This window comes from Balaenoptera physalus (assembly GCF_965194825.1).
Source record: "Balaenoptera physalus genome assembly, chromosome: 1".
In the NCBI taxonomy this organism is placed as follows: Eukaryota; Metazoa; Chordata; class Mammalia; order Artiodactyla; family Balaenopteridae; genus Balaenoptera; species Balaenoptera physalus.
This window is the reverse complement of record NC_138882.1, coordinates 100,456,542-100,477,959: the sequence shown is the minus strand read 5'-3', so window position 1 is coordinate 100,477,959 and position 21,418 is coordinate 100,456,542. Positions and strand designations below refer to the sequence as shown.

At 40.9% G+C, this 21,418-nt stretch overlaps 1 protein-coding gene across 4 annotated transcripts in view; it reads right to left on the bottom strand.

Moving 5' to 3' along the window:
* Nucleotides 1-17,583, bottom strand: part of SORT1 (sortilin 1) — a 73,370-nt gene extending 55,787 nt beyond the window's left edge. For 3 of the 4 annotated variants that reach the window (XM_082450593.1, XM_082450592.1, XM_082450594.1), the window contains exon 1: nt 17,192-17,578. In XM_082450593.1, the coding sequence (XP_082306719.1) occupies nt 17,192-17,497 (306 nt within the window). In that variant the 5' untranslated portion in view covers nt 17,498-17,578. Of the gene's footprint in view, nt 1-17,191 lie in introns of all 4 variants that reach the window. The other variant, XM_082450595.1, reaches the window with a different exon arrangement.
* Nucleotides 17,584-21,418: the final 3,835 nt, after the last annotated feature.

The following is a 21,418-nucleotide window of genomic DNA, read 5'->3' as shown; positions in this document are numbered from 1 at the left end:
AAACGTAAAATAGATAGCTAGTGGGAAGCAGCCGCATAGCACAGGGAGATCAGCTTGGTGCTTTGTGACCACCTAGAGGGGTGGGATAGGGAGGGTGGGAGGGAGGGAGATGCAAGAGGGAAGAGATATGGCAACATATGTATATGTATAACTGATTCACTTTGTCATAAAGCAGAAACTGACACACCATTGTAAAGCAACTATACTCTAATAAAGATGTTAAAAATAATAAAAATAAAAAAATAAAAATAAAAAATGATTGTAGTTGACAACTGCATAACTCTGAATGTATGAAAAATCAATAAATTTTACACATTAAAAAAAAATGCAGGTTTTAAAAAAAATTTTTGTTAAGTAATTTATTTATTTATTTATGGCTGTGTTGGGTCTTCGTTTCTGTGTGAGGACTTTCTCTAGTTGTGGCAAGTGGGGGCCACTGTTCATTGCGGTGCGCGGGCCTCTCACTATCGCGGCCTCTCTTGTTGCGGAGCACAGGCTCCGGATGCGTACGCTCAGTAATTGTGGCTCACGGGCCCAGTTGCTCCGCGGCATGTGGGATCTTCCCAGACCAGGGCTCGAACCCATGTCCCCTGCATTGGCAGGCAGATTCTCAACCACTGCGCCACCAGGGAAGCCCAAAAATGCAGGTTTTAAAGAAGAAAGGTTCTGTTCTGAACTTGTCCATCGCTCCTCAGCATTATATGGTGGGTTTTTCTTTTCTTTTTTTTTATTTTATTGAAGTATAGTTGATTTACAAAATTGTGTTTAATTTCTGCTGTACAGCAAAGTGACTCAGTTATACATATTGGGTTGGTCAAAAAGTTAGTCTGGGTTTTTCCTTAACATCTTATGGAAAAAACCCAAATGAACTTTTTGGCCAACCCAATATATTCTTTTTCATATTCTTTTCCATTATGGTTTATCACAGGATATTGAATATAGTTCCCTGTGCTATACAGTAGAAACTTGTTGTTTATCCATTCTATATACAATAGTTTGCATCTGCTAATCCCAAAATCCCAATCCTACCCTCACACACATACACCCCACCACTGGGAACCACAAGTCTGTTCTCTGTATCTGTGAGTCTGTTTTTGTTTTGTACTTATGTTCATTTGTGTCCTATTTTAGATTCCACAAATAAGTGATATCGTATGGTATTTGTCTTTCTCTTTCTGACTTACTTCTCTCAGTATGATAATCTCTAGGTCCATCCATGTCATTGCAAATGGCATTACAGTATTTCATTATTTTTTTATGGCTGAGTAATATTCCATTGTGTACATACATCTTCTTTACCTATTCACCTGTCGATGGACATTTAGGTTGTTTCTATGTCTTGGCTATTGTAAATAGCTCTGCCATGAACACAGGAGTGCATGTATCTTTTAGAATTATAGTTTTGTCTGCGTATATGTCCAGGAGTGGGATTGCTGGACCATATGGCAAACTCTATTTTTACTTTTCTGAGGAATCTCCATACTGTTTTCCATAGTGGCTGTACCAATTTACATTCCCACATTGTGGGTGTTTCTTTTTGATAGCCACAAGAGAGGGACTACACCAATGCAAAAGATCTGAAAGACAGCTGAAATCCCATTTTTCCATGTAAAACCAACCATTCTAGTTCCTAATTATCAGAGCCTGAATGACCTCTTCTTAGGTATTATTCTCACAGCACTTATTGATGTTGCTTGTACTATAACTATTCACATATTTGGCTACCTCTCAAATTGTTAGGAATTCTTAGATGGCCAACAGTATGATCTGGTATTTCCTGTCAGGCCTAGCACAAGGTCTTACAGATAGTAAGTTCTCCATGAACATCTCCGTAAAAGTGTATTCCCAAACCCCTGCTACCAAAATTGATCTGTGTGTAATCTCCCCTCTACCATGATTACCACCATTTCAGTAAATACTGGCTAAGTAGGGTTTCTTCCTATGCCCTTACTGCCAGCCACAACATTGTTAAACACTAGTATGTCTTCTTGGGTGTTCACACATACAATAGTGACCTTACTCCTCTCCTTCACTGTAGTTACCATCAATTCCATATAGTCAAAAATTGGTAAACACATCAAAGTGTTTAGAGGCAATGGCCAGGAGTAGACTATACAGAAGAGAAATTCAAATATTTGAGTATGAAGAAATAAAAGTCTGTCCACTAAGATTTAAGCAGGGCTGACAGAGGTGGGAGCAGTTGGGAGCAATAGCAAGGTATGGTAGAAGGGAGTTGTGCAAGCAGAACAAACACGAAGATATAGGCAAGTATTTTGAAAAATTTCAAAGGGTAACACAAATAAAATATATTAATTTCACCAACTAGTAAAGTGCTGCGTATACGGTAGATGCTATTAAGTACTTGTTAAATAAGAATGTCAAGATCAGGATAAACACAGTTACAGTGGGAATAGAAGGAAAATAAAAATAGAGAAAAGGAAATGTGTGTGAAAGGAAAGAGTACTTCTTGAAATACCCAAGGAAAGCTGAGACGAGGCCACAGGATCACTCAAACAAGGAAGGTTTCCCAGGGCAGCCTGGTTCTTACTTTCTTTTACCCCACAAGAGTCAGATCTATTCTTGGGAGAAACTAAACCCAAAAGATTCCACAGTATGTTGTGTTCATTCTGGATTGAAAATATATGGTGCTTCTCTGCTGCCTTTCTGAGCATCACAATGTACACATTCCTGGTCCTAAGCAAAAGCAAATGATACTCCTTGGTGATGGGATTAATGGAAGGCGGGTTATGTTCTACCTATGTAATGGTCAGTTGGCTAGTTGGCTGCCTCCATATTCTTTTCTAGGATTTCATTTGTTTTGGTCCTTTGGAAGTAAACCTTGGAACTCTTTCTGCCTATCATACTATTATTAGATAAAGAATCCAAAACCGCATTTTCCTCCATTAATCTATTTTATTCTCCCCATTATCACTTTGGTCCTTCTATTTAAGGGAGCCTTTTCTTTTCCAGAATGGCATAAAGTTTTTTGAACAGTTGTACTGTGTGATACAAATAAAAACAAATTGTAAAAACAAAAAAAAATGAGGAAGGTTTCCAACGGTACATACAGCTGGACATAATCAACTAATAAGTTATGGTTCAATTGCTCTAATCAAGGCAAAGTTAGATGAATAAAAGAAATAAGAGCAGAGGACAAAGCTCTGTGGATAGAAAGATCTGAAAGGCAGAATAAGCCCTTTAGGAAGAGAAAACCCCAAACCTCCAACACAATATTTCCAATGAATATCCTACAATATTAAAATACTAAACACATAAAAACATTTAGGAGTTGAGGAGTCCAGCCAATAGAAGGTAAAGTGTCTACTTCAAGCACTGTTACAAAAAAGATGTTATGTGTTAGCTGTACACATGACAAATGAAATGGAGAAGGTGGCAGAGAGCTGAAGCCTGTTTTATTTCTGGTAAACAATAGTTGTGCTGCTCCAATGTGGCATGCTTAAGAGGTAGATTATTTAGCACAAAGAGAACACGATCTGGCCACTAAATATCACTAAGCAGTCAGTCAAATGTAGGATCTAGAAGCAGGTCAAAATTAAGAAAAACCACGTAAATATACTGTTTGTGTGATTAGCAATCCAAAACCAGCATCTAGAGGGGCCACAGAGTAAATACAGTAATTCAGATTACATAATCATACTCTATTGTAGAAAGCTCAGAAACCAAGAACTTTAAGACTAGCTATGTCAAATGTCAGCTTGATTCTATCAGGAGCAGATGAGCATGAAACTTGCCCCATCTAGTGAGAGGTTTATTACTCCCCTAGCACAGTTACTGGCACAGGAATAGATAAGACAGATCAATGGAACAAAACAAAGTCCAAGACTGGACAAAGTTTCTTTTAGTGTATGATAAAGCAAGCATTTCAAATCTGTGGTAAAAGAGTTTTGGAAAAACCAGCTATTTGGAAAAAATAAAAAGCTGGATTCCTAACTCCCTTCTTACCACCACCCCCCCGACTCCACATTAAATTCCACATATGACAAAGATTTAAATACAGAAAGTTAAACCATAAAAATCCTAGAATTATGAGTATTTTTATAATCTTAGAAATGAGAAGACCATTACAAAAAATGATACAAAACCCAGAACCCTTAATACAGCAATTACTTTGACTATTTCAAAAAAAAAATTAATGGCAAAATACTGAACATAAAGTTAAAAAAAACTGGAAAAAATTATTTGCAACACAATAAAGGGTTAATACAGAGTTTTCAAATCAATAAGAAAAAGACAAAGATCTCAAAAGAAAATAGGCAGGGACTTCCCTGGTGGCGCAGTGGTTAAGAATCCGCCTGCCAATGCAGGGGACATGGGTCTGAGCCCTGGTCTGGGAAAATCCCACATTCCGCAGAGCAACTAAGCCCGTGCGCCACAACTACTGAGCCCATGCGTCACAACTACGTGCTCTAGGGCCCATGTGCTTCAACTGAGCCTGTGTGTTGCAACTACTGAAGCCGGCACCTAGAGCCCACGCTCGCAACATGAGAAGCCACCGCAATGAGAAGTCTGCGCGCTGCAACGAAGCGTAGCCCCCGTGCGCAGCAACTAAGACCCAACGCAGCCAAAAATAAATAAAACTTAAAAGAAAACAGGCAAAGGACACAAACAAGTAATTCACAAAAGGACACAGAAATGACCAATAATGTTTGAAAAGCTATTCAATCTCATTAGTAATCAAAAGAAAATCAAAGAAAAATAATGTGATAACATTTTCCACCTGTTGGAAGCGCTTGACAAAATGTATCCAGTGAGGGGTGGAGACCAGAGCACCTGTGTGCACTGTGGGTGGGAGTATATGAACTGCTGTAACTTTTCTGGAGAGCTATTTGGTGATGTGAATCAGAACTGAAAATGTCCACACCACATGACCCAAGCAATCCCACTCAGGAATTTATTATCAGGGGATACTTAACATATCTCTACAAAATATATTATACACCTGAAGGTTTATTGCATCCTGCAGGCCATCTACTGTGTTAAACATCTTACACACATTATCATTTAATCCACATAACAACCCCAGATTACTATATCTGTATATTCTAGACAAGAACTGAAGCTTTGTTAAATGCGTTATGTTATGCAATGAAACAATATAACAGGTGCTAATGAAAATGTTTCAGGTATTTACTGACATTGAAAGATATTCATAACATGTTGAGTAAAAAGCAGGTTTACAGAATAGCATGTAAAATCGTGTGTGTGTGCGTTTATGGTTAAAAACATAGTCTTCCAAATATTAACAGCAACCATCTCTAAATGGCAGAATTTATGGTGGTGTTTCTTCTTTATAGTTTTTCCAGAGTGACTGAATTACTCCCCACCCCATCATCTGTTGAATAGTGATTTCTAGTGTCCCAGGTGGCACTGATATCCATATACTGACCTCTGGTAGGGGAGCTCTGGGCAGCAGGGAGTCACTGACTGGCATTTATAACCAAATTGGTTTTCAGGGACCCATTACGTTAGAAAGTAGGTGACAGCTTGTACTACCTTCTCTGAAATACAACCATCTTGACAGAGGATAATGCAAGACTCATCCACACATTTAATGCCCACCATTTAAAGCCTGAGGTCCACACATTTTAGAGACCATGAATTAACAAAAATGTCCATTTCTGTGGTCATTTGGCTAATCCCTAGTTCCATCTGGAAAAGAGAAAGGCCATAAAACACAACATTCTTTACGGAAATAACTTTGTCTTCACATCTAATCAAACAAGAAGTCTAATTAAATTACTGTTACTATAGCTGGGAGAACTTAAAGTTGGTCCCGAGAGTCACCGTAGCTTGGAAAAAAATTTTGGTAAATGAGAAACCTCTGCCTATCTTTAGTTACACACCTGATCAAAAGTAAAACACTGAAAGAATTAACATCAGCACAACTGAGCCTGGATCAGTTTCACACAGCAGGCCCCAGTTTAAAAGCCACTTGCAGATGACCCGACAGTCTGGCCATCAGGAGCAACCTCTCTGGCAAGTAAACAGAGAGTGAATTCAATGATGCCATCCTTCACACACATTCCTTCTTTCAACAAATACATCTGCTTGCTTACCATGTGCCGGACCCTCTTTGGGGCACTGCGGACACAGCAGTGATAACACATACGCTGTGCTCAGGAAGCTCATCCTCTGTGAACACGCTTCTTCACAGAAGTCTAAAAATGAAGACTAAACATGCTAGATACTCAACCTACAGAAGACAACCTGTCACTGTGAAAATAAAACTGCAAAAGGGTGTTAAAGCCTGGCCTAGTAACTAACTGGTTGGGAAAGTAGGCACAAATCATTTCCTCTCTTGGGAATCTACTTCCTCAGGAGTAAAACTGAATTATGCTCCTTCACTCACTGGAATAATAAGAATCAAATGAAATAACAAGGCACTGGTGATCCCATAAAGGCTGGGAATTTAAGATTTAGGCTTCCAAACCCCAAACAGGGAACACAGGGATAGACAGGACACAGTGATGGTGTAAGAGAGGTTTGGGACAAAACCTGGGTGAAGCTCTTGCGGGCAGGAATACAATCTTAACAGAATACAGTTCTGTTAAATAAGGCACTGCTAGGATCATAAAACATGAGCCAAAAATAAGATCACAAATGTTCCAGTCCTCCCAGAGACTATCCTTAGAAATAAAAAGGCTAAACATAAAACAGTATACAAGTTTGCAAACCTATTCAATTATTCAGTTTTCTGTGAGGCAGGATGATACAGAGGAGAGCACTGGGCTAATACCTGGTCAACGTGAATTTCATTTCCGGCTCTGCCAACAGCTCTGTGAACTTGGGCAGTAAAACCTAACTTCACCACCAAGGCGAGGAAGCTGGAATGACAACATTTCTAGTCCCTATAAGCTTTAAAATTCTATGACTCATCAATAATTTCACACCTCAGTTTGCTTTTCCACTGCTCTGCCTTTATTTGGGGAAAAAAAAAAAAAATCAGCCCCTTGCTCCACAATACTCTAGTGTCAACAGGAAAGGGCAACAGCAACTCCATTATCTAGAAACCTCGACAACCTGGACACTCACTGAAAGGAAGCAAGGGAGAGAGACCTCAGATGACGCTGTCCATGCAATAAAACCCTATGCACCTGACCACTAAGAGAAACCTGCAGACCATCACTCTAAATCAATCTGCTAAACCTGTTAGATTGCCTAAAATTAGTAATCTTTTTCTTAGTTTACAGAAGCATCTTACAGAAGTAAAATTAAGCTAAGTAAAATTTCTTAGCTTACAGAAGTTAAATTTGGGGGACAGTGTATCTAGAGACAGGGACAGCAGCAAGAAGGAACAGGATATTGCAAGGGGACTATCATTTCTGCAGGAAAAAAAGAGTAAACTTCAACAGGCAGACAATGGCACTAAGCTTATAAATCTGGGCCATTCAAAATGGGAGAAAATAGCCCCACAAATCTCAACAGACCTTGAGGGCATTAATGCCATACCACTTTAAAATAATGTGAGTCGTGGTACAGCATAATTTAATCTCCTTAATGATCCAAGGTCATACTGCTGACAAAGAAGGCAGAGACGTATTTTAGAAAGATGTCCATTTAAAACAACAAAAACTGGGCTTCCCTGGTGGCGCAGTGGTTAAGAGTCTGCTTGCCAATGCAGGAGGCACGGGTTCGTGCCCTGGTCTGGGAAGATCCCACATGCCGCGGAGCAACTAAGCCCGTGAGGCACAACTTCTGAGCCTGCGCGTCTAGAGCCTTTGCTCTGCAATAAGAAAAGCCACCACAATGAGAAGCCCGCGCACCGCGATGAAGAGTAGCCCCCGCTCGCCGCAACTAGAGAAAGCCCGCGCACAGAAACGAAGACCCAACACAGCCATAAATAAATAAATAAATAAATAAATTAATTAATTAATTAAAAAAACCAAAAACAACAAACTTTGGCATTTAAAAGGGTAGGCTTAAATGCCTACCCTAGGCTTAGTTTTCGAAAAACTCATCTTCATGGGATAATTCATTTCTAATCATGCCTAATAAATGAGTGAAATTTCAAACTGTTAGCATTTAATTTTTACAGCTTAGTCTCATTTCAAAGAAAAGAAAGTGATGAAAGGATATGCGCCAGTGGCCAGCTGACTGGACCATAAAAGCTCACCGGTCCCCACTGGGTGTGGGGACCAGCCCGGCCTCCCTCTGCTGCAGCCACACTGGCCTTCTTCCAGACCTCTGGGTGCACCACGCTCTTTCTAGCCCCAGGCCTGTGGACATGCTTTTCTCTCTGTCTGGGACACTCCTACAGGAAAATTTCTATTCATCTTCCAGTACCAGTTTAAATAATTTCTCAGCAAGTCCTTCCTAGTGCCCCAGACTAAAAGGACCTCTGTCAATTATTCTCCTGTAGTTGCTTTTTTCCTTCTTGGTACTTATTGTATTTGTAATTACATATGTGTTTAATGTCCATTTTCTCTACTGGTCCATAAAGGCAGGGATCTTGTCTGTTGTGTTCCAAATCAGTTCCCAGGACCCAGTACAAGGCCCAACACATAGTAGGTGCTCAATAAAAAGTTGTTGAATAATAATAATAATAATAGTGACCTTTACTGAGCACTCATGATATATAAAGCACCACTGCTACTTTACAGATGAAGAAGGAGGGTCAGAGAGGTTAAGTAATTCTCCCAAAGTTACACAGCTGGTAAGCGGCAGAGCAAGGATTCAAGCTCATGTCTGTCTGACTCCAGACTATACATTTAACGACTACGCTTTCTCCAGCACTATGTGAGGCAAAAGGGTGAAGTCAAGGGGTCATGCTTGTGCTACCTTTAAGGTGTTTATAATCTGGAGAATACAATTGAATAAATGAAGGTGAATACAAAATAGAATAATATAGTAAACTGCTGGATTACATGGCATTGCTAAATGTTGTAGGAGAGAACAGAAAAAAAACAAACAGAGCTAGAAAGGCATTCAGACAGCAGGAATGCCATGAAAACAAAAATGGAGAAGCAACAGAGCACATGGCAAGCTAAAGGGACTGGTGAGAAGGTAACTTCAACTAGAGCAGAGTTAATGTAGGCCAGGAAGTGTTGATATACTACCTCAAAGATATATGCACATTATAAAAAATAATTCCATTAACATTCTGGTCTGCCATGCTCCCAAGCTAAGTTCTTGAGGAGTACCTATCACATCTCACTAATATCTCTTAAAACGTTACAGAGGTCAATAGAGTACAAAGCTAATAGTGATTGCTCAGTTAATGAATCAGGGTGAAAGAGGCAAAGTGCTATTTTAGAGCTGTCAACTTAAAACTGCATATTTAAAGCTTAATGAATGAGAAGAGAAATAGTTATTGAATTATAAGTAGCCTTATTTTTTTTAATTGTAAGCTCTTTAACACCATAAGTAAATAACTATATATACTTGAAACTATTATAACCAGATGACCAGGTATCTGATGATGGTGGGGTTATTTTCTCCTCCATCTCCCATAGCTTCAAGAAAGACACTTTGAATAGATGGTCTCTCCCTCACCATACCCAATTTTTTTTTTAACTCCAAGTCCAAGGACATAACTAGAACATAATTCTTAATACAGATTTGGTTCCTGTGAGTACCCATACTAATTCTCCCGGAATATTTCAGCTATGGAAAAAAGAATTTAAAGGCATACACAAATATCTGAGCATCTAACTGGTAATGCATTAGAAGCTTTGTGTAGATAATCATTATAAAAAACATCCAATAAAGGATGAATACACACCAAATTCTACACTGTCTCATTTAATCTTCACAAGGACCCTAAGAGGTACGTATTAGTATATCCATTTTATAGATGAAAAAACTAAGGTTCACTAAGAGTCATCTGTCCCTGGTTACCACTGAAGTTTGAATCCAGGTCTAACCTGAGATCACATTCCTTCCTAACCACGACCTCAAAGAACTCCAATTAATACCACTTGTTAGTATCACTCATATTAACCAGTTAAAATTTTGATGTAATCATGAAGGTTAAAAAAAAAAAAAGAACACATATGCTTCTTACATTTCTGCCAATCTTGACTCACTCTCATTCTTGCCACCTCCGCCCAAGCCTGTCACCCATCCCTGCCAAGTGATAAAACCGAATACATTTATGCCTCATCTGTCTCCTTTTATGCACATGTTCCTCTGGAGTTGGTATTTATCAGGATCATTTGGCTGACAATTGGACTCTATGGACACAGTAATATATCAACAGGCTTATTAAGAAATGGCATAAATCCTACATATGTGGTAGGATTCAAGGTTTTCAAAACATTTTCTCTTCGAAGCCTTATGATAATACTTCATTTTACATGATGGGGAGCTGAGGCTTAGAAAGCCTAATTGAGCTCTGTTGAGGGAACTATGACCTCAAGGGGCAGAGAGGAATTCACAACTACATGACTTACAACTGGGGTCTATAACCTTGCCTTATCCCTAAAGCAAATGCATTGACTTAAAATATCTCTATGAAACACTTCCAAATGCAGCACCATGTTGGGACATAAATGTTCTACGCCCAGCTCTTGGCCTGTAAGCAAGTCATTTAGCCTTCTTGGTAAGAGATCCGACCAGTTAATCAACTTAACAATCTATGATTCAAACTCTTTAGCACATTATCAGCAAGAATTCAATCTTACCCTTGTTCACAAATGTTCAGAAAAATCTGTTCACGGGCTTCACTGTCTTACAGCTTCTGGGTTCCTCATGCCTGGGCTCACAACCTCCTTCAATAAGGTCCAGGAGTCCTGCATTGTTTCTTGGAACCCTGAGCACTTCAAGTATAAAAGATGGTCAGCCCTGCCCTCTATTCTTCTCTCCCGTTGGACATAACTCTTCCAAGACCACAGTAATGGTCAATCTCCAAAAGGATAACTCTTCTTGGCTCCCCATTTCCACCTCTGGTTTATCCAGCTCTAGCCTCATGTCAACCACTACCTGTTAAAACACTTTCCCCAGTAAGTCCTAATGGCAGACTCCCTCCCCATACCTCCCCTCTTTTTCCATCCCCCACAAAGAGCTATCTTTTTTTACTTCTCTCTATGTTTTCCTGGAAACCTTAGTCTTTCATACTCCTCATCAACTACTTCTCCCCAACAGAAAGTCCCCACTGATCATCCCCTGAGCATGTCATGGACTTCCCTACCTCCATGCCTTTACAGGTCTCCCTAAGAATTCCCTCCACACCTTGATTCTCTCTTCATCCATGAGGCTTTCCCAGACCACTGCACTGCAGTGGTCATGCCTTCTTCAAAAATTCTTCCAAACTCTCAGCAGGCCATCTCTGAACAGCTAAATCCTTAAGATGACATCAATGCGGATGTTTTTAATGTTTAACCTTTCTTACGCACAGGCCAGAACTCCAGAAGTGTTTAAGTGAAAGATATCTACATGATACATTTAACAAAACATTTTGATAAAACTTCTCATTTGACTCTCCAAATAATCCTAAAACTGATTCTCCAGTTTAAAATAAATAAATAAATAAAGGTCAGAGAAGTTAAGTGATTGTCTGTGATCATACCATATAACTAGGAAGCAGCAGAGCCAGGATTCAAATCTGAGTATTAAGATGTCTTTTTTGAATTTTGCATATAGCATATTTATGATGTGAATCTCTTTGACAAAGAGCAGGTACCAGATAAACATTTGATCTGAACTATCTTGTCTGGGAAGTACTAAAGTACAGTTAAAAATTTCCTTCCCAGTTCAATTTCTCTTGGTACTTCAGGGTGATCTTACTGTTGAACCAGATTTGCAAACAGGCTCAACTACAATATTAGAACTTAGTTTTTTAGAACATACAGGAAAAAAAACAGCAAAACTCTTAACAAAAGCAAACATAAGAGGGATACTACTCATAAGCCCTAGAAGGAAAAAACCATACATTTTCTTCTAATGAAAATAAATCAAGCCAATTAATCACATGTAAGTTTCTAACTAGCATAGGGCTGAGTATATTAATGGGAAGCTGACCATCTATTTTCAAGTACACAGGCAGCCAAGACAAAAAGAAAAAAAAAAAGCCCCAGTTTTGGCAGACTACTGTAGGGAAGGAAAAGAAAAAACAAATTTACTGCTAGATATCTATTTGGTTTGCTTTTGGAATATCCAAGCTAGTAGCTTTGATTTGCATTAATTTTTTTCAGCCAACAAGGAACAATAAAGTATTTCCCAAAAAATAAAAGTCAAATGTCTTTCACAATTATATGAAAAAAGAAATACTCCTGTTATCTTTAGGAACACTCATATTTCACTGAAGCAAGCTCTGGAGGTGGTAACAAATTACCCCCAGATGTGAAATTCAGGCTACGTTCAAGTTCAACTGGGAAGCGGAACAGCCACAATTTGCTTCTAAACTTGGAATCAACCAGTAAACGTTTGTGATCACAACCTTTGGCCTCCTCTTCTTCCATATTAATCACAGAGTTTTTTAGACATTTTAAATCTAGTCCAAAACTTCTCATGCTGTAGATGAGGAGTTGAGGGCCAGATACTGAAATGCAAAACAGAAAATAAATTACATTCACAGAAAACTTTCTCAGGAAAATACCACAGGCTCTGAATGGAAGATTTTGTTTTTGCTGTGGTTTCCTGAGACTGGAGTTGAGGACAGAGAAGGAAAAAATAGCCCCAATCTTAAAAAACAAAAACAAACAAAACAACAAAAAAACACATGTCCGGCATTCACCTAACAACCTCTGAAGGTATGAAGCGTCTATCATGAAGATTCATTCAACTCAGCTAGTTCAAAGCCACATATTACTAACCCAACTTTGACTGCAATCACCATTACAGTGTCAGTAAAAAAAAAAACCCTGCCTAGAACAGACTGAAATTGACCAGTTTGTTCCTCAAGCCCCATTACTCCTCAAAACCACCTACATACAGATCAGTGAGGCCACGTAGACAGTGGGAAGAACAAGTTTTCACCAAGCGTTTAAATAGAAGAGTACAAGATGCAACAGAAACACTGGTTAGAAAAAGATAAAAAGGTAACTGAAAATTTTTTAGAAATTTACAAATGCAGTATCTTTTTTTGGAGCCATTGCCACACAGCCCTCTGCTAGAAAAGCTGCATTTTTAATTACATGTCAAATTTGATATCTGGTCTACCTTAACATTAGCGTCTAATCATATAAAACATCTGCACTTCATTTCTCCAGTCTCAAAGCACAGTTCACTTTCTGTAAAGACAGCTTGAGGGGCAGGAAGGGAGGAAGAAGAGGAAATGTGACTCTCCTGATCTGACCACTGCCCTCAAGCACTGCCCTTTCTGTGAGGACCACATGAGTAACAGACCAACTAGGACAAAGTTGGGGGGCATGGTTTCTGCAGTCACCCACTGAGAACCCAACGTTCATTGGCAAGAGTTGATTTGAAATTGGCAGAGTGCAAAAGAAGCTGTTTATAGCCTATGTGAACCTAACATAAAATATCAGATCAAAACAGCAGGATGAGGAGCCTATTATTATTATCATTACAGAAAGAAAATAGTCATTAGAAATTGACCAGAACAGGAGACTCATCATAGTGATTTTTAATTTTCTAATTAAAAATCACTATGCGCAGAACCAAAAATTTGAGTCAGCAGAGAATTTACCTAATTGTTACCCTGCATTCCCTTTCAGCCACTTGTCCTACCTGGCTAGCTCTCTACCCTCACCTCAACCAAACCTCAGATGACAACTAACCTTTCCCCAGATAAATATACTTCATCAACTTTGCTGATACTTCTAACTGAAATCCCCAATACAGAATTCATTTTAACATCCCGTAAGGGTTAAAAGTCTGAAGAAGATACTGTATGGGCGCAGAGTCCTCAGGAGGATTTTGCTCATTCTGCTCAACCAGAACCAGGAGGGAGATCCTAGAGAATTCCTATTCCTTGACCCCAAAACGAACGGATGAAACAGGACTCAAGAAAGATTAACTAGAGGGTGACGGTGGGAGTGTCGGGGAAGGCAGTATGAAGAGAGGCTGGGTGCTGGGATAAATGAGGCAGTTAGAAAGTTCCGGGGCAGTTAAATGCACTGACCTTCAGATTTCCGGGTGTGACAAAGATCCACAACAGGCCCAGTGCGGCAGCTCCCTGAAGCCTCCAACAGGCACATTCAGTCCTGTCAGCCTGGACTCAGCCCTGCCAGCACCAGCAAACAAATACACGCATTCTTCTCAGAGCTGACACCCCGTACAACCTCACTACAGGGCCTGTTTATATAGGAAACCAGATGTTTTGATGTTGGGGTAGAAGTTGGGAGGTTATGTGTAAAGAAGTAGTTAATGACAGGAACAGAAGGAGCACAGAGAATGAACAACATTCCTGGCTTTACTAATCGTAAATTTTAAAAGTTTTAAGGAAATTGTCAAATAGTCTGAACTCAGGAATGAGAAGTAAGGGAATTATGTCAGCCACCACCATAACTCTGACCAAGGCATTTCATCTGTTTCTTTAAGACAGAGCTTCATGCCTAACCTCAAAGGGGTGCTTATAGGAGGAATGTTTGGAAGCAATCCAACTTAGCAACCAACATTAATAAAATCTAGGCTTGCTCAACTTCTCTCATGCACAAAGGTTATACATGTCATGAACATTCCAAGCACTTAAAGGAAAGAATCAGTTAAACGTGTGGCATGAAAAGAGTTTGGGGTTAAAGGCAAAAGGAAGGTTATTCATTAGTCTAAGAAAAAATCATTTATAAATACGCACACACACATACTTGCTGGATTTCATGAGTGAAGAGACTGAGTTATATAGGTCATTAGGGCACAGGTCTCCTAAAACCAGAAGACTATAAAAGCACTATCATGCTTTAGTTCTACTTTGCTTTCTTAAGAAGATTAGTTAAACACCAACATATTCTCACAAAGCCAAATAAGCCATAGAAACAGGTCTAGGAGATTTGCTAAAACTTTCTAAGGCTTTTCGTTCTCCAGTCTGAATTATCTCTTCTTTGTATCTTGGCACCCCCAGTATCTAGCACATCTTGGACTTTTGGAGGACATTCATGTTCACTGACTACATGAAGCAATGTGGTTTGACATGAACAGCAAGTTATAACAAATAAGAGAACAATGAACTTTTCATTTTTCTTGGGAATTGAATCCTGTCATCTTATGAAAAACTACTCTAAATGGCACTTTCCCAGCTGTACAAAAATATACAATATTTCTAATAAAAAGTTGTTCTGTTATGCTTATACTTTTATTTCACACTTTATAAAGGCTCCCCCAACACCAGATCTCTTCAGCAGAGTTCAAGATGATTTATTATGACTTCTAAAAATACAGAATTGAAAAGCAGAACAGACAACTAGATAACAGTTCTTGGTTAAGGGGGTGCACCACTAAGAACTGCTTTAGTCAACCATTTCTAAGGTGAAGATTATTAACAGTGGTTCCACTTTTACCACATACACATGCTACAAAAAGGATGGGATCTCTGAAGAAACCATGGATGATTAAGAAATGCAAAAACAGTTCTTTTAAATGAGGTCAATGAAAGAAGACAAAAAAATAAGTTTAAAAAATCAGTGGAAACAATAACTAAATAAAATGAAAGAAGAAGAGGAAAGATTTTTTCATTAACATGTGGACTTCACAGAATGAGGTTTCAGATCTGCTCTTGAGTAGATCTGGCCTAAGAACCCCCTGAGCCAGTTTTTTCAACCATTGCTTTAGAAATCAATATATTACAAATGACATATAAATTCAAACCAACCAGGGAAGATTCTGACTAAAGGAATAAGTCCAGGAGTAGCCCCAGGTCCTAAAGGTAGATCAATCAGCAAGAGAAGAATCCAAATGTGGAGTAAGAATGCTGTGTCTGGCTGGCTCAAGGAAGGAAGTGCTCCCGTTATAAATTAGGCACTGGTGTTGTAAAGCCTTTCTCAACTCTCCACTGTGAGATGGAAGTCTACACATTTTTTCCCCCTCATCAAACAGGAAGACTTCCCAGTTCTCATTCTGCCCTATCTGCACCCAACCCGTCCCACACGTCAGCACTAGCTTGGCCACCTTTATGCAGCTGCTGCTTGGACTGCGTTTAGCAAGAGTTCTCCCTGACTGCTTATGCTTTGACTGCAATTGCCCGGGGTCCCCAGATAAGAGAATTCTGCACAGGTAACAAGTAGAGTCCAGGCAGAGGGAGAAAGATCAAGGGGAGACTGAGATTCGGCTGATACAGAATGTGGTTCAACGAAGACAAGTGCAGTTAGCCACTCACCTCTGTTCCCATGTGCAACTCTCTTTGAATGAGGAAGAGATATAAGAGAGAAAATGCATTAAATTGAAAATACATTATGCAACAATTAAACTGGTAGTTCTAGAAAAAACACGAGTTAGATGTCCGAGCTGATCTAGAGCAAGTAGCCAGGACGTTGCCAACAACTGGCTTTGTCAACACAGTAGTGTGCAGAGGTTGGGTTGCTTGTCCCCAGAAACAGAACTGCCACAATTTTTAAAGTGTCCGACTAAGACCTAGCTCAAAGCAGAGTATCTGCAATGTGTTTCTTAACCATTGCAAACCTTGTTACAACAGGATCTAGACATCCTGGTCACAGTCCAATGCCATGATAGAAGGTCAAGTTGAAGGCGTAAGAGAGATCACATATACGCTGTCACCCCATTGCCAAGCTTGTTCCTTTAACTATTAAAACACACACAGGAACCTAATCATTGCTTTGGGATTTCTGAACACCCGCCTACCCACCCTGAAAGTACTGACCCCGCGAGGACACATGTTTGTTTCTGCTTAGCCCCAACTTCTCCAACCACTTAAGAGGTAATTACTCCTCCACCTTCCTGTTGGGGTATAGCGTTGCTGGATCCGAATTATTTATACAGACGGAAAACAACAACGCTCGAGAGATTCTGATAACTTAAAAAAAAAAAAAGGAATGCCGTGAAAGTCTAAGCCGGATTCCCCTGTGACGAAACACAGCTGCCCGGGCTGCGGCGTCCGGGGGCCGCTCTCCCGGCCCGACTCGGCCCGCCCGCCCGCCGCAGTTTCGGGGCCGCGGCCCAGGTGGCGCGGGCGCCGCGAGGCGGGCGAGCGGCCGGGGTCTCCTCCGCTGGGACGCGAGGCGCGCGGACAGAGAAAGAGGAGCCGGGTGCGTGGGCCGGCCGCCAGGGGCCCGCGGGTGGCACCTCGTAGTCCGGGCGGTGCCCGAGCCCGGCGCCCGCTCACCTGGTGCGTGTTGTTGGCCAGCCTGCCGATGAAGTCCCGGACTCCGCCGCAGTCCTCATCATCGTCGAGCGCGCTGCGGCGCCAACGGCCGCCGCGGGGAGCCGGGCCCCCGGGCGCGGCCGCGCGCAGCCCCCAGCTCACCCCGACGGGGCCGGACCAGCGCGACAGCGGCGCAGCAGGCGGTGGCGGCGCGTCCAGCCGGTCCTGGCCGAGGGTCGCCGGCAGCAGCAGCTGGAGGAGGAGGAGGAGGCTGAGGCCGTGGGGCCAGCGCGAGAGGTCGCCAGCAGCTCCCCGGGGCCGCTCCATCGCCGCCGAATGCCTACGCTGCCGACACCTGCCGCCCGGCGCGCCCGCCCACCCCCGCCGGCGCCGCGCCACACCCCCGAGCCCGAGCCCGGCGCTCCTTGGATACGCGCAGCCGGGCCTCTCCGCCCCTATAGGCTGGCCGCCTGTCCTTCTTCCCCGGCCCACTGCTCATTGGCTCGCGTCGCCTCCGGCTTCGGGGGTCCTGGATTAGGATGCCAAGATGCGGGACTGATTGGCTGGAACGTGGCAGAGACGGCTGAGGTCATCCCCCCCTCGCCGGCGTATCCGAGGCCGGGCTTCTAGAGTTAGCGTAGGAGCTTCCCTCCTTCACAAGAACGCTCCCGCTCCATGGCGCCCCGACTCCTCGTTGCTCCCTCTGGCACCCTCAAGTTGGGGCTGGGTTGGTCCCCTCTTCTCCCCCAGAGACGCCCCTAAAATTCCTTGGGTTGTGGCAGCGCCTGGAAAATCTCCTCGGGGAATCCCTGAGCTTGCTCAGCTGGGAAAAGGGGGCTCCGTCATGAACCGGTGCTTCTGGTTTTTAACCCCCGCACGCTGCAGCGCCCATTGTCTGCTGAAGCAGCCGCCTTGTTGACACAAGGTGAAGGAGAACTGTGTGGGCTAAGCCTCACGGAGGCAGACATCAGAACATCCGTGACTCATGCAAGCCTGGGGAAAAGTCTTTCCTCACTCACCTTCCTCTTATGCAGGGGATTAAGCCAAAGAAGGAGTTGCTTATTGATTTTCCTGGAGTTAGAAAGTAGCTTAGGCATTAGGGGCAGGTAAAAGGGGGCAAGAGAATTGCCCCCCTTTTATAAAGTCGGCTCAGTGCCGACTTTAGACATGATCATTGCATAGATGCATATTTATCAGGGTGCCTTAACCCTGCAGTGAGCGCACTGCACAAGTTTGGTTTTCAATATATAATATCCCCTAAATTAACATCCCGCCTCCAATAAATAAAACAAAACCCCTATGCTGTTCCCTTTATCGCAGAAACTACACCCATAATTTTATTCTGGAACATGCAGTGCAGGTAAAACCAGTTCTGGATGTTCTCTTTACTGACTCCATCTCTTCAGAATGGCAGTTGTTCAGAAGAAAAGGGAACAAATAGAAAGACACAAAGTATACAACACGTTACACCCAAATAAAGAAAGCAACTAAAAATTACTTTTAACTATTAACTGCAGGTAAACCCGAATGAGAATATATTTATTGTAGAGGAAAATGAATGGTGCAGTGCACGGAACCCAAGGTTTACATTAAAATCCTCTAGTCACATTAATTTGCAAACAAAAATTTACATTTTTTACATTTACAAATTTACATTTTGCCAGAACAACCATAGTAAGACATGACAAGTGAAAAATATTTTTGAATGGCATCTGAGCAGGATGGTAAAATCACTAAAATAGTATTCCAAGTTCTCAGCTACTGAACTGACAAGATAAAGCTCCATGAAAACTGGTGAACAATTTGTTCCTTTCCATTAACTAGTGTGTCAGATAATTTTTTTAATAGATTATTTTTTAATCTGTGCCAACTGTGGAGTAGATCACAAGACAGTCAGTTCCAGTAGCATGTGATTAGCCGGGGAGAGAAGAGGGGCTATACAGGAATATTTCTTTGTTTGGGTGACACAAAGATGAATGGTCTATTGTCTTACTGTCCGAAAAGAAAAAAGCCAACTCAACAGTGCCATCTCCTGGAGAAATTACTAAATACACTTTTAAACTCTTAAATTGTTGGAATTACCAGTACCTTTACTTTTTAATATATTGCTTTTAGTTATCATTGTATGTTTACAGAATATGTTTCCTTCTTCAAACTGTATCAGCTTCTGGGGACATGGTACCTTGCATATGGAACTGAGAAAATGTTTGAGTGAATGAATTATTTTAGTATTTCACTTTTGTCGATGACACTGGCACCAAATACAAAAGTTGCACTGTCAGATCTCCTTTGTGAAATACCACACCTAAGATCTTACCTTACTTGCAGAACTAAAATATGTAAATTTATCTTATTACTAAAAACCATACGTTTCTCCAAGATAAATTCTGTGGCAGAAAGATGAATTGAAAGCAGTTACATATCACAAAACCATTGCTTTTGCTAATAAGATTATTTTTCTGATTCTATTTAAACGGACACAAAAAGAAACTTCGTAGGAAATTTTAAAACTCTACACAAAACCAAAGTCCATCTCTTTCAAGAATTCTATAATTGGAATTATAGAAGGTATGAAATTTTTTGTTTCACCGGTACAGTGTAAGCTGAAGCTAAGAGCTAATTTATTCCTTGGTATATGTTTTTTCCCTACATAATACACATGATTCAGAGACACAACTTCACCTTGCCCTAAAGCAGCATGTTTAGTCCATTTCTGCATTAATCTACATTGAGTTAAATGGGGTATTTATTGTCTAGTTCTCCCCACTAGAAGCTTCATGGGAGCACAGACCATACCTAGACCACAGCTCTATCCCCAATGCCTAATACATTACTTGGCATATAGTACATAGGTACTCAAATTTGTTAAATCTGAACAAATATTAGTTGAGATAGGATTTTTCAATGGCATTTTCTATTAGGATTTGATAAGAGGTGAACACGAGGGAAACTAATCTCATGATCACGTTATATTTAATAACAGGGTTAAAATCACTAGGACAGTCTCCAGAACATTGGTGACAATATAACTTTAGTTCCCTACCTTATGTGTGTGTGTGTGTGTCCAGAGCAAAATTCTGTTTTCCCAAATGTTTCCCATCATTGCAGTTTCCAAATGTATATAAGCACATGTTTTTTGCTGGAAATTTGGTATAAATTTAATATGAATTCAGCCTATTCAAATAATCAGAATTTGAAATCATAGAGTACAACTTCTTACAAATGTTAATGAAGACAATACACAATCAATTCTGCATTATTCACACGTGGATTAGCCATGTTGTGGATAGTACATTTCAAATTTCAATGAGATTTCCCTATTACTCAGTAGGTATCTAGGCTTCTCATGCCTGGCATTGTAAAATCAAGAGTTGATGATTTAAAACCAGAAAAATCTGAGTTCAAGTCTCAACAGCTTAATTTTCTGAGTCCATGGTCACACAGCCTTACATTCTTCATCTGTTAAGTATGATATGAGAAGTAACAATATCTACTTCATATGGCCATTCCTTTTAATAGATATTGGAGTATAATTGCTTCACAATACTGTTAGTTGCTGTTGCACAACAAAACAAATCTGCCATATGCATACACATGTCCCCACATCCCCTCCCTCTTGAGCCTCCCTCCCATCCTCCCTAGCCCACCCCTCTAGGTCATCGCAAAGCACCGAGCCGATCTCCCTGTGCTATGCTGCTGCTTCCCACCAGCCAACTATTTTACATTAGGTAGTATATGTGTCGATGCTACTCTCACTTTGCCCCAGCTTCGCCCTCCCACCCCATGTCATCAAGTCCATTCTCTATGCCTACCTCTTTATTCCTGCCCTGCAACTAGGTTCATCAGTGCCATTTTTTTTTAGATTCCATATATATGCGTTAGCATACGGTATTTTTCTTTCTGACTTACTTCACTCTGTATGACAGACTCTAGGTCCATCCACCTCACTACAAATAACTCAATTTCGTTTCTTTTTATGGCTGAGTAATATTCCATTATGTTTATGTGCCACATCTTTATCCATTCATCTGTCGATGGACATTTAGGTTGGTTCCGTGTCCTGGCTATTGTAAATAGCGCTGCAATGAATATTGTGGTACATGTCTCTTTCTTAATTATGGTTTTCTCAGGGTATATGCCCAGTAGTGGGATTGCTGGGTCCATATGGCCATTTTTGAGGCTCCAATAGATTGATTCTTTAAATCATCTCAACCAGTCATATGCTGGCAGCTCTAACGGGGGAAGTTC